General features: G+C 44.9%; 1 protein-coding gene across 2 annotated transcripts in view; it reads right to left on the reverse strand.

Moving 5' to 3' along the window:
• PLXNA2 (plexin A2) overlaps nucleotides 1-12,947 on the reverse strand; it is a 216,131-nt gene that overhangs the window by 117,358 nt on the left and 85,826 nt on the right. For both annotated transcript variants that reach the window (XM_077157666.1, XM_077157668.1), the window contains exon 4: nucleotides 2,454-2,588. In XM_077157666.1, coding sequence (XP_077013781.1) covers nucleotides 2,454-2,588 — 135 coding nt within the window. The remainder of the gene's footprint in view (nucleotides 1-2,453; nucleotides 2,589-12,947) is intronic.

The raw sequence follows: 12,947 nt of genomic DNA on the forward strand, positions 1-12,947 counted from the left end.
TTGAATGCCAACTCAGAAAGCATCCTGTCTGAGAAGAACATACACAGCGAGAATATGTGCCTTGGAATCTTCTCAGTTTCACCAAGGTCTCATGGTTCATTTCTATTTGTTTCTTTTGCTTTTCCATCTCAATGGGCTCAGAGAACTTAATAAATCACCTGTTACCTAGAGTTACCTACCAGGTTCTCAGCCATACAAATTGTCTGAAAATACCATATTCAATGTGGGTCTGTTCAATCCTCTGACCATCCATGTACCGCTCTATCTAGGGTGCCATTTATCCATTTACCTTTCAAGCTGTATATATACCTGCAGAAAGAACGACGCTCACCAAATGTTAACATGATGCATTCTGGATGACTTGATTTTATTTTTCTTTTCTGTAGGTATTACATGAATTTATATAGTGAATACTTACCATTTTTATTTTTAAAATAACTTTTTTTGGTCTTAAAAACAAAAAAGAACAGGAAGAAAAGATGGAACATTTATGTAACCCAGTCGGATTGTACAAATATCGGGATAACATGTCTCATTGTAAGAAATGTAAGGGCAGCAATCAAGTCCCGTTCTTTTTTTTTTTTTTTAAGTCCCTTTCATTTTGATGTTTTCCCGGGACTTTGTTCTCAGTAAATAAGGGCCTACTAATGGACTCTTTTAGGCCTACTGACGTGTTTTAGTGGAATGATAGGCCAGTGTTGATTTCCAAGACTGTTGTTATGGATTGAATTGTGTCCCTCCAAAAGATAAATTAGTGTCCAAATCCCCAGTAGCTCAGAATGTGAACTTATTTGGAAATAGGGTCATTACAGATGGAATTAGGCAAGTTAAAATAAGGTCATACTGGAGTAAAGTGGGCCTTTAATCCAATATGACTAATAGCCATGTAAGAAGAGGAAATTTAAACACAGAGAGATAGAGGGGAGAATGCCATGGCAAACCACCAGAAGCCAGGAGAGGCTTGGAACAGATTCTTCCTTATAGTCTTCAAAGGAAGCATGGCCCTGCTGATACCTTGATTCGAACCTCTGGCCTCCAGAACTGTGAGACAATCCATTTCCGTTGTTTTTAAGCCCCCCCTTTAGTGGTGCTTTACATGGCAGCCCTTGCAAACTAAGACAACTTTCTTATCCACTCTAGGTTAGGATTAGAGGCAAAGCCTCTTCAGCACCACCATGTTCTCATCTGGACATGTTTATGCTTCAATTGAGAGGGCCACATGAAAGAAGGTAAAAAAGACAGTGGGTTCAAGAGTATCTGGATGTAATTTGCATGCAATTAGCATATGATTTGTGTCATCTATCCTCAGGTAATTTTCGAGTTAGAATTGCATCACTGCTTCCCTTAATGCTGTCAGGTACCCATTTGCCTCTTCCTTACTCTTTCCGCTCATCCCTTTTCCCTTGATTCCAATTTCCTACATTCTAAAAGGAGGAAGAGAACTCTGGAAGGGTAAAGCTGATTCAAGGACATCTGGAATCCTTGCAGAGTATTTTGAGAATGACACATGAACTGGGAGGCACTGTGTGAAAGCTTGCTGGTTCTCTCACCCAGCATCTTTCCATAGCCTGAGTCAGAGACCTAGCTGCTGAGACTGATTCACAGCCCTTCTTCTCCTTTTTGGCTTTTATCTTGCCATGTTTAGGATAACGCCAAGAACACTGCTGCTGCTCAACAGCTGTTAATTCACTGAATGATCAGAATGAACCAGTCTTTTCCAAGGTCTCTGCTTTGCTTTTTGTATCTCCACTGATCTGGTGAACCCCAGTTCCCCTCTTCCTTTTTCCCTATTTGGATGGTTCTCCCTGCATTTGCCTTCCCTCTGCTCACACATATTCAGAACAGATACAATTTGGCCAACTTGGGGGAATAACCGTTCCATTCAAAAGAGCAGGGATCTTGCTCAGTTATTGCTGAGCAGAGGGTAGAAGTCTATTTTCAGGGTTCCCTTCTTATCTCTGCAGACATAGTTTCAGCTTCCCAAGCTGACCAGCGTCTACCTTACACCAGTCTAAGACTCAGGCCCTGATTTTTATCTCCTTCTGGGGCACTGTCTTGGATCTGTCTCTTCCAGGGTTGGTCCCAGCCTAGAGACCTGGATTATTTACACCTCTTTGGCTCCCTTGAGCTGCAGACTCTGTGGGCCTGAGAGCTGTAAATTTATCTCCTAATCACACCAAGCTGCTCCATGCAGTCTGGCCCATTCTTGCAGGGCTGTTCATTATGCCCTGAGGCAGGGGCTGCGGCCAAGAGAGAAGCCTCCAGGAAGGAGCTGGCCCCTGCTTGCTTTTCTGTGGCTCCCTGCAAAAACCTGCAGAGACTTTGCCTTCTCCCTGGACCCCTGTGCAGTAAAACCCAGTGGTGCTGCCCCTTGTTAGATGGAACAGCTACTGATGGAGCAAAGGCCACAGATAATCAGTTCTTCCTGGGGTAAGGGAAGAGATGGCACTTACCTGTCTGTCTGACATGACGTACAGGTAGCGCTGATCAATGGAGAAGGCCATATCCCGGAGGATGGGGCTCCCGTCTTTGAGCACAGAGACCATCTCATACTGGACACCACCATGTGGAGGGCCGTCTGCTCGGATCTGCGAGAAAAACAAGGGTATCTTCAGCATCTGTACTTGGCATTCCCCTATGGCTTACCTGCCTCACTTTAAAGCAGGTCGCTCACTTCTTCAGAAGGCAGGCCCTTCTCCCCACTTGCCACCCTGAACCAGGCTAGGCTGCAGGGAAGTCAGAAGTGCCACTTATTTCAAGGATCCCAGTTTCCACTGAGAGGAATCCTTTCCCAAGGATTTCTGATGGTGGGTTGATCTGTGTGTGCGCATATAAATTTAGGTGTGACTTTGAATATTTTTATGAGACCATTCTTATGTGCATGTATACATATTTAGAGGACTCTGTGTTTGAGGTAGGAGAGTCGACATCTGTACACAAGCATTCTTGTCTCAGGCAAGGGAGAGGGAATGGTAGGATAATCATAAAAATCATCAAAAAGTTGGTGACCAAGAGATTAAAGATAATAGGATCTCAGACAGAAAGAGCTCTCTGCCCCAAAACATATTCCCTGAATGTTTGTAAATCTACCCCATGAGATACAGTGAATGAGGAATCCTGGCTTAGTTTCTGAGTCCAACTCAGGTCAGGGAGTCAGAAAGGTAGTGGACATCATCTAGTCCAATGCTTCTGAACCCTAAATGCATATTAGAATCACCTGAGGAATTAAAACTATACTGATACCAGGGCCAGATCTACTAATAGAAATCTCTGTGGGTGGGGCCTCGGCATCTTGGGTTTAAAATTGATCTTTCCAGGTGAATCTAATGAGTAACTATGGTTAAGAAGTACTGATTTAGTCTAGTGGTCACTGGTGGGCTTGGAAAACTACATGGCTGGACCCATCCCCAGAATTTTCTATTCAATGGGTATGGGGCATGAAAATTTGCACTTCTAACAAATTCCCAGGTGATGCCAATACTGCTAGTAAGAAGGTCTGAGAAGCACTACCCTAGTTTCATCCGAAATAGAATACTGAGTCTCAGAGAAAGGAGGTCCCTATGGTTGTACAAAAAGTTGGTGGCAAGGAATCCTTCTTTTGAATGTGCCCCATTCCCAATGCAGAGGCTGACTGTTGACCATTATCCCCTACTCCTGTTCTTTGTCTTGGTCTTCTGTTCATCAAAACACCCTCCAGCTCCAGTCCCAGATCCCCCATAGAGCCCTAACCTCTCTGCCCACACTGATTATTCCCCCACCCTGAGGACCTTTTTTTCTACCAGACATTTTGTCCTAGGATTATAATCAATTGATTTGTTCATTGTATATGCACTAGCTAACGTTTATTGACTGCCTGTTGGATTGTTCTCTAATTGCTTCACATGTGTTTAAGTCCTGTCAACATTCTGAAGGCAGGGATGTGTTTTCTATCTCTTTTATAACCCTCTGGTGACTAGAACAAGGGCTGGGAACATAGCTGCTGATGGATAAAAGGGAATGCTTGAGAGATACTTGCTAAAAGGACATGAACTGTGAACCAAGATAAAAGTATCATGGACTCCTTAGTGCTAAATAAAAGTGCGGTCAAAAGACATCTTCTCTGGAAGATTTTAAGATTAAAGCTTCTCTTCTCTATGCTTTTGAATTCTCCATCTATTCCTAACCATCTCCTTCCCTCTACTCATTTCTCCACTCCAAACTGAGAGTTCCCAAGGGCAGAGACAATGACTTATTCACCCCAAAGACCAAGTTTGGTAGCACAATACCATGATAAAAATGTAAGCACAGGTGCATGGAGGCATTTCCAGTTTGTATCGGCAGAGCAGAGAGGGTCAACAGCATTATTTATTGCAGAATTGGGGAGTGGGACCAGAGCTTTCATTGATTTCTCTCCCCTTGTGAAAATTTGTTTACTTGAGGGGCCTGATACAGGGAATGTGCTGCTCTCAGGGGTGGGTGGATAGCAAACCATGAGCTCCAAGAACTTTGGCCCTGGAGTTTCCAGAAGCAGAAATGATTCCCGCTTGAGCCTTGTGCCTAGACCCTGAGGCGGGAACAATGGGTCAGGGCCTGGGATCATGAAGGTCTTGTTCTCCTCTTCATCAGCTGTAGTGGATGATGTGGGGAGCTCTGGGCTTGAAGTTAAGGAGGTGACCTCAATGGAAACAGATATACTTGTGGCTCAGCCATTCTCCCTCAATGGAAACAAATATACTTGTGGCTCAGCCATTCTCACCCCTAGTAACTCTTCTTATGGGCTGCCTAGCTCTGTGCACTACTCTCTCCTTTTCCCCCTAAGTTCCACTCTTGTCCTTTTTCTGCCTAGTTTGTGGCTTTCTCCTGTACAAAGCTGTTGTCATGGCAACTGTCACTAAGACTCCTCCCTCCAGGGGTGGAGTAAGAGACCATGTATGCCACTCTTACAAGGTAGAGGAAAACTCAAGAGGTCAGTGATGTTATGGGGCTGAGGCTACCACCCTCCACCCTGGAGCAATTATGATTATTAGATGCAAGCAGAGGGAAGAACAAAGGGGAAGATGCCTCATGATTAAAAATTTCTCCCTCAACACTCAAAGCATGATAGATTGTCAGACTCCAAATTTCCATGAGACACTTCCAGAAATGTGGTAGCTTTTAGCCACAAAAGGTCCAGGGCTATTGCAGAAGGAGAGGAAAGATATGATAGTTATGAGGTTGGCTTGATCTCAGTTTTCTGTCTCCATAAAATGGGAAGTGTAGGCTCTGCTTCTTTTCTGTGTCTGAAATGCATACCTCTGAAGCGGAATTGATCCAGGACCTCTCACCACTCTCCCGGTGACAGCTGCTTCACTCGAGAGATTTAGTTCTTGGACCCGGAACTGGCCCCCTCCTCAGACACTCCCTACCTAGAGAAGCTGGTTAACCCTCTGCCAGCTGGAACAGCCTCCCTCCCCGTGCACCTGGGCACTTGCCTGAATCCCACATAAGGCATGACATAAAGTCAGAAGGAAAAATGCTACTGGTCTTTGGTCTCTGGGACTAGACAGTGCCCATGGCCAGGCTTGAGCTGGAATTGAACCAAAGAGAACTTAGCCTCAAATACTCATTGCATCCCAGCTATGATCAATCTCAATCATTAACTTTTACTGAATTGGAGACAAAATCAGAGATTCGAGTCAGAATCAAACCTATATAACAATCAAATACTAGAGCTAAAGCAAAACCAGCACAGAAAATGTTGTCAGTATTGAACCTGAACTAAGCTATCTTATTTCATGCCATCTAAATTCCTGAAAAGAAGGACAGCGATTGGCCAAGAAATCCGGGTCTTTGGGTTTACCCCCTCTTAGTGTGCTTTCCATCACAGGCTTGCGTAATCCTCCAAGAAAACTAAAGCAGGTCAGAGTAGGTGGAGAATGGGGGGCCAGGAGGCCAGGGGATCAAGGTGAATGAGACTGATGTAGAGGCTGGCAGACAGGAAAGCAGGGGAGGTGAGCTGGGCAGCAAGAGCTCTTTCCTCTCCCTCTGCTCCCTCAAGGCAATAATCAATCTAGGCAGAGCATAGGTCTGGGACTCCGGATTCTTGCGTTTCTTTTCTGACTCTCTTCTTGTCTAGGCTTGATTTCTGCCTAATGGTACACTTTCAGGTGAGTCGCCAAGTGTTTCAACCCAACTCTTGAAGAGTGTGGTTCAGCACAGCCCCAAGATTAGAGAACACATCAGGCATGGAGGTAGATGTGCATTTTTATTAGGACTTACAAACAGGAGAAGATCCTTCCCAAAGGCAGCTGTGCTGGTTTGAATCTGTTATGCACTCCAAAAAAGACTATGTTCTTTTAACCCATTCTTGTGGAGGCAGACCTGTTGTGGGTGGGACCTTTTGATTAGGTTGTTTCCACTGATATGTGACCCACCCAATTCAAGGTGGGTCTTAATCCTTCACTGGAGTCCTTTAAGAGAGCTCATGGAAAGAGAGAGCCTAGACAGAAATGCCTCAGGAAGAACAAGAAAGATCCGCAGAAGGCCAGAGATATTTTGGCGAGAAGGGCCAGCAGACATTGCCGTGTACCTTCCCATGTAACAAAGGAGTCCCGGATGCTATAGGCCTTCAGTGAAGGTATCCTCTTGTTGATGCCTTTATTTGGACATTTCCATGGTCCTAGAATTATAACTTGTAACTTAATAAATCCCCATAATAAATCCCCATTTTTAAAAGCCAGCCCATTTCTGGGATATTGCACTTCAGCAGCTTTAACAAACCCAAACAGTGGCCATTTGGGAAGCAGAAGTCAGGGCACCACAAGGGTGGCAGGTGCAAGGGGCAGCTTATGAGGGTCTAGGACAAGGACTCATTCCACAGGGTTTGAAAACAAGTTCATTAGGGTCTTATGACACAGGGGTTTGGAGACTTGTTATCAACATATAAGGGAAGAGGAGTGTCGATGCTTTATAAGATAAGTGGTTTTTGTGATACCATCCATATATTCTTTCCTCCTTGAGGAAGTCGGTTGACCTTTAACTTCTGTCCTGGTCATGTAGGCAGCTATGTGCAATAATCTCTTAAGGTGGAGGGGGAGCCCAGACCGTGGGTCTCTACACCAAGTCTCTCTAAATCTCAGTTTTCCTCTCTGGGCTCAAACTAGCTCCAGGGTGGTTCAGTGGCTGGAAAGAGAGACCACCCCATAAATAGTTAGGGAGAAGAATCTCACTCTAGTTCAAGTATGTGATTCTCCATATTTTTCTGTTGTCGATAGCAAGTTTTGAGTTTCAGAGTTGTCCTTCCCCATGCTTGTCAGACAAAGGATGGGAAGCATTAAGAACACTGTCAGGTAGTAACAAAACAAATGTTGGATGTTAAACTCTATTAACATTGAGCCTATTCTATGATGTCAGCTTTTAAACTTGTACTCCCAGGGTCAAATTTCAACAACCACAAGGACCACAGTAAACTGAAATAGGAGAGGAATCCAATCCCAGAGAACAGCATTATCAGACTGAAGCTGCACAGGTCCTGACATCCAACCAGGCAGCCCAGGAACCAAGATTCTGGCAGAGGAGGGAAGTGAAAGCAAGTCACTTGACCATGTTTCTCTACTTGGAATCTTCCTTTACTGAGAGGGCTTGACTTTGGTGGATATGCTGAAGATGCTGGGGCCATTTTGGTTGCACAAGTTTAGGATAAGAATGACAGCTGGCTATAGGAGAAGAGAAGCCTTTACTCAGACATGCAAAAAGACATAATATGCCTAAAAGATAGCACAAGGGGATTTAGCTAGCTCTGGTAAGAACTCCTGCTTTAAGGAGACAACTAAAGAATAGGTAAGCACAGGAAGGTAAGCACTTCTCTGGAGGGTTTAAAAAAACAGAATAAACTCTTCTCCTCCATAGTTTAAATGTGGCCTTGCCCAAAGGCAGGAGGATGGACTAGATGAATTCTCAAGGGCCCCAGTCACCTAAAGAATTTACCACACACACCTTTACCCCTGAGGTAGATACTATTATTAGTCCCATTTTGCAGATAAGAAATTTGAGGCAGAGGAGAGTTAGGTAACTTTCCCAGAATCACACAGAGGAGTAGATCTGGGATTCACAGAGAAAGCAGTCTTCAGAGCCCACGTTCTCAGTCACTACACGACTCTCTTAAGAGAGGCTGAGAATGGACAAACCCAGCTATTTTTTGCAGCCCTGAGAACAGGGCTGATGAGTAGTATGAAAAAATCTCCTTACTCACTCTTCCCACTTTAGACCCCAAAGTCAAAGTAGGATTACCAAGCATTTTCTGGGGGCAAAAATAAACTCAGGACCTAATTTTGAAGGACCTTGCTTGGGGACTGAAAGTCAATTTATCAGGCTGGCTTTGGGGCAGGAGGGTGTGAGCTGAAATCCAAAGGAGATTTACTGTCAGGTCTTCTAGGTGGGAGGGGACCCTTTGAAATGAGAATGAAATAGTAATCCTATTAGTATCTTTCCTTTAAATCACAGCTCTGTCTGTACAGAAATTAATGACAGCCTCTTTACTTGAACATCCAATTCAAATCAGCATATCCAATTAACTCACTTACCTACAGGCCCTTCTGAACTTCTTTCTCTTATGCATCAATTTCTTCTCTACTTAACCCTAAATTAGGGAGTTCTTCCTTGAGATTTGGCACTTTAATAATACTTTATCATTATTATTTTCAATATAGATATGCAGGTATTTTTGCAAGAGCTGCTAAAGAACAATAGAATTGCAGATCTTCTTGGGCCCTTCAGCAGGAATTAGATTGCTTTGAGAGGTTTCACCAGGCCAGGGAAAGCACTGGCTCTTGTCTGCAGGGCTGGGTTCTAATCCCAACTTTCTCATTAATTGGCTACGTGACTTCAGGCGAGGCACTTCACTTGTTTGTGTAGTAATTTTTATAGCTGCCAAATAAGGGTGGTAACTCCTGTCCCTTCCTCATTCAAATCTAGGGGAGATGAATATGGGGGTGGGGTGGGGCAGCACCTTTCAGCTGGCCTGAAAGAGGCTATTAGGGAAAGGCTTCCTGGAGGAGGTAATGCCTAAGCTGAAAAGACTGAGTCAAAATGTGTGTTGTCAGGTACAATGAGTTATTAGCTATGAATTTCAATAGAGTCCAATATTCATTTATTACTACTTTGAGCTAGACCCGTACCAAGAGCTAGGGACACTGTGATAAATGATACAGAATCCTCCCAAGAAGCCCAGGGGTGGGGATATTGACAATCAAACCAGTCTTCACAGGCAGGACCATTATCCCCCATGAAAAGGGTCCTGCAAGGTGATCCAGGGGAGATGAATATGGGATGGGGCAGCACCTTTCACCTGGCCTGAAGGAGACCCTTAGGGTAAGGTTTCCTGGTAGAGGGGACGCCTAAACTGAAAAGGCTGCATCAAAATGTTGAGTGCTTTGCAAAATGTAAGGCTCGATGTAAAGATAAAGGTGCAATCCTTGAGTCTGAGCTCAGATTTCCTGGAAACTTCAACTCTCAGCCCTGAGCATTCCAAAGGATGACTTTTGACATGGAGTTATTGAGGGCTCAACATCAAATTCAGGACGTCTTGTCACCTTAAGCCCTTAAATTCACGTTGGAGGAAGCCTTCAGCACGAGTTTCCATCTCTGCCTCGGAGCTATGGGCCTGCCCGGCAAATAAATGTGCACGTGTGTGTGTGTGTGTGTGTGTGTGTGTGTGTGTGTGTGCATGCACGTGCATTCAGACCTTCAGAGAGGGGAAAGGTGGTGAAGCCCTGGTGCTGCTCAGGCTGAACTTGTGAGTGAGTTAATGAGCGAGCCGGGCGCATCCACAGCTGCGCGTTTAGTGCTGCACGGGAGAGAACTCAAGCTGTGGTTTATTTTTGTAGAGCTTCATGACCCGAATTATTTATAGATTGAAGTCTTTCGTAAATTCAGTCTCTGAGATTCTTCCTCCCTCTATCCTGCACACACACTTGCTCACACACATAGACACACACCCTCGTACACACGCAGAAGCAACAGTGGTAACTGCCAGGGGCCTCTCCTCCGCCCGCCCTCGGAGCTGTGGGGATGTCAGTTAACCCGGCGGAGTGCAGACTCACAGCTCAGCCTGGAGCTTCCCCCTAAATGCTGGGATAACTGGTGTTGGGGGTGGGGGGTGATGGTGGGTGGCACAGGGGCCTGTAAAACTTGGCTAGGAGAGGAGAGGAAGAGGGGTGACAGGGCCAAAGTTCTCTTCTGTTCCCGAAGGGGCAGGAGGGAGTTGGGGTCTGCAAGCTCTGAGGATTCCTTTTGCCCCCACCTTCTGTACACGACCCCACACAAACACACAGGCCTCCTGCGCTGGTCCCCTGTGAGATGTCGGTCAATCACTGGGGCTTGCACACTGGAGATTGATATTTTGATGTACAATTATTTCTATTTCTGTGCATGTTAACAATCTACCCTAGAGAGTAAGTGGGTGGTGGGTGGGGCTAGCAGAGAGGAGTGCAGGGGACCTAGAGGCTCCCGGCCTGCCTAGGGGCAGGCGATTGGCAGCTTTCTCCTGTAAGGGATCCTGAAAGGAATCACTTGCTCTCTGAACTTCTGCATCATGGGATCATTTGAGATTCAATAATCGCCTGGCTAAGTGGCCTTGATTCATGACGATGATTGTATAATTATGTGGCTTTTACGGTGTGACCGTGAGATTGCAAAAACCTTGTGACGGACACTCCCTTTATCCATGTATGGGCAGATGAGTAAGAGAATAAAGACAAAAATAAATAAATAATGGGGGAGGGTAAAGGGTATTTTTATTTATTTATTTTTGGGGAGTAATGAAAATGTTCTAAAATTGATTGTGATGATGAATGCACAACTATATGATGACATTGTGAGCCATCGATTGTATACTTGAGATGATTCTATGGTATGTGAATATATCTCAATAAAATTGCATTAAAAAATAATCATAGCCCGTAATAAGGAGAGCAGATGTAGTGCATATTTATTGAGCACTCACTATGAGTAAGCACTTACTGTGAGTTAGGTAGAGGTTAGGTAGCTGGAGGTTGGGCAGGATGAGAGCTCCAGGGGCTAGTTTTCTTTTTTCTAAATAGTGACTTTGTTGCCCCCCATCAGCCAGGAAGGACAGCCAAGCCATGACTGTTCCATGCTGCTCACAGAACTGAAGGAGCAGTCTCTGTGTCGACCTTTTTTAGGGTAGAAACTCTGTCGTCCACCTCCCTATCCGGGGGCCTCTCCCTTTACCACTCAGTGGAGCATGACGTCAAGTGAAAAAGAAGCCATATCTCTTGGTTCTGTCGCTGTCAGGGAGGGCAAAGAAAGGGAAGGGACAGACCTTATAAGAGGCATAGTATGTTAGGCAATTCTGCGGGCCACTCGGGACTCAGGCCTCAGGCCTTTTGCTCCAGCTCGAAGCTAGAGGCAGGCGGGCCAGGAAGCTCCAGGAACTAGATGAAGCTGCCAGGGGCAGAGGAAGCACTTGATTGTTCTGGGAAACAATAAGATAAACACAGCAAGGGACAGCCAAGCATTAGGCAGCCTCAGATGAAATCAAATCAAGCAGCGGCAAAGCAATAATTCATGTGGGGTGTACAGAGTTGGGAGCGGGGGAGGGGAGGTAGGGCAGAGGGATGGTGGAAGGAATTAATAAAGAATGATGGGGAACTTCTGCCAAATTTTCCTCTCTGTTTACCCAGAGCTCTAGCAATGCGGGGCTCCCATATCTCCCTTCAGGACACTGTTCACAGGTTAAGTTCCTGGGGATGCCCTGGTGCTTTCGGGATAGAATCTAACCTCTTAGGCTTTTTGAATTGAGAATGGAATTCTCAGTTTTCTCTGGAATAGGGTGTGGCTGGATCCAACTGACTCAGGCATATTGGCAGACAGGTTAACCACCTTGGAAATGCCCCATCTGACTCCCATGGAGAGGGCAGGGAAAGGAAACTAGCACTTCCTGAGACTGGAAATCCACAGGGTTTTTGAATAGCCTAACTCCCTTTATCATTTCAGTTCAACATATTTATTGAGCACCTATTCTCTGACAAGTAGTGTGCCAAAGGTAGGGGGTTAAAAACACAAATAGTCTTCAAAGTGTTTTGAGGCAGTCCTCCCCATTTCACAGATTGATAAATGTTATCTAGAGAAAAAGTATCTAAAGGAAAAACTATCTGGAGCAGGATCACAGAGAAGTAAATTGCAGAGCAGAACCAAAAGCTGGATCCGCATCATTCCAAAGCTGCTCTTGTTCTTTCATTGTGTTGCCAGCTGGGGCCTTGGTTTCTCTCTAAGTCAAACAAGGGGACGATGCCTGAGTGGGGACTAAAAATGACATCTAAAAAGGGTGGGGCCTCTGAAAATAAGCCCTCAGGAATAAAAGAGATCATGTAGTTGTCCCCTCCAGTGTGACAAAGAAGGCCACCTGCAGTCTAGAATAAAAGCAAATCATTGGTGCTCAGGAAAGTTATTACCTCTTTATAACTCATTCTTTTCAGTGACCTAAAATGGCCCTGCACTTTATAATCTGGAACAGTCATCTTTTGCTTTCATTAACACCATGGATGGCATTTCCAGCCACATGGATGGAAGGGGAGGTTTAGAGCCATGAGCACAGCTCTCTGACATTGGGCTCATGCCTGATTACAGGAGACTCCCCGAGATTTTAAAAGGAAGATTTATTTTAAAAACTTATATGCATATCATGGTGAAGAAAACGGGTGGTACCTGAGAAGTGGAAACCACATCTTCATCACTACCTTTGTCTTTCCATTGCTAATGGGGAAAGTCTGAGCCTTTATTGCCTCTTATCCTGGCTACGGCAATAACCTGAGAAATCTCCCTGCCTCTGGCATATTCCTGTTCTAATCTGTTTTACCAAATGGTGCCAGATTAATCTTCTTAAAGCATTTGTTTGATCCTGCTTTTCTGTATGCAAAAATCCTTAAATTTCAGGTGCTTGTGATTTTCTTTTTCTCGCTTATCTTAGT

This window comes from Tamandua tetradactyla, chromosome 4 (assembly GCF_023851605.1).
Source record: "Tamandua tetradactyla isolate mTamTet1 chromosome 4, mTamTet1.pri, whole genome shotgun sequence".
NCBI classification, from domain to species: Eukaryota; Metazoa; Chordata; class Mammalia; order Pilosa; family Myrmecophagidae; genus Tamandua; species Tamandua tetradactyla.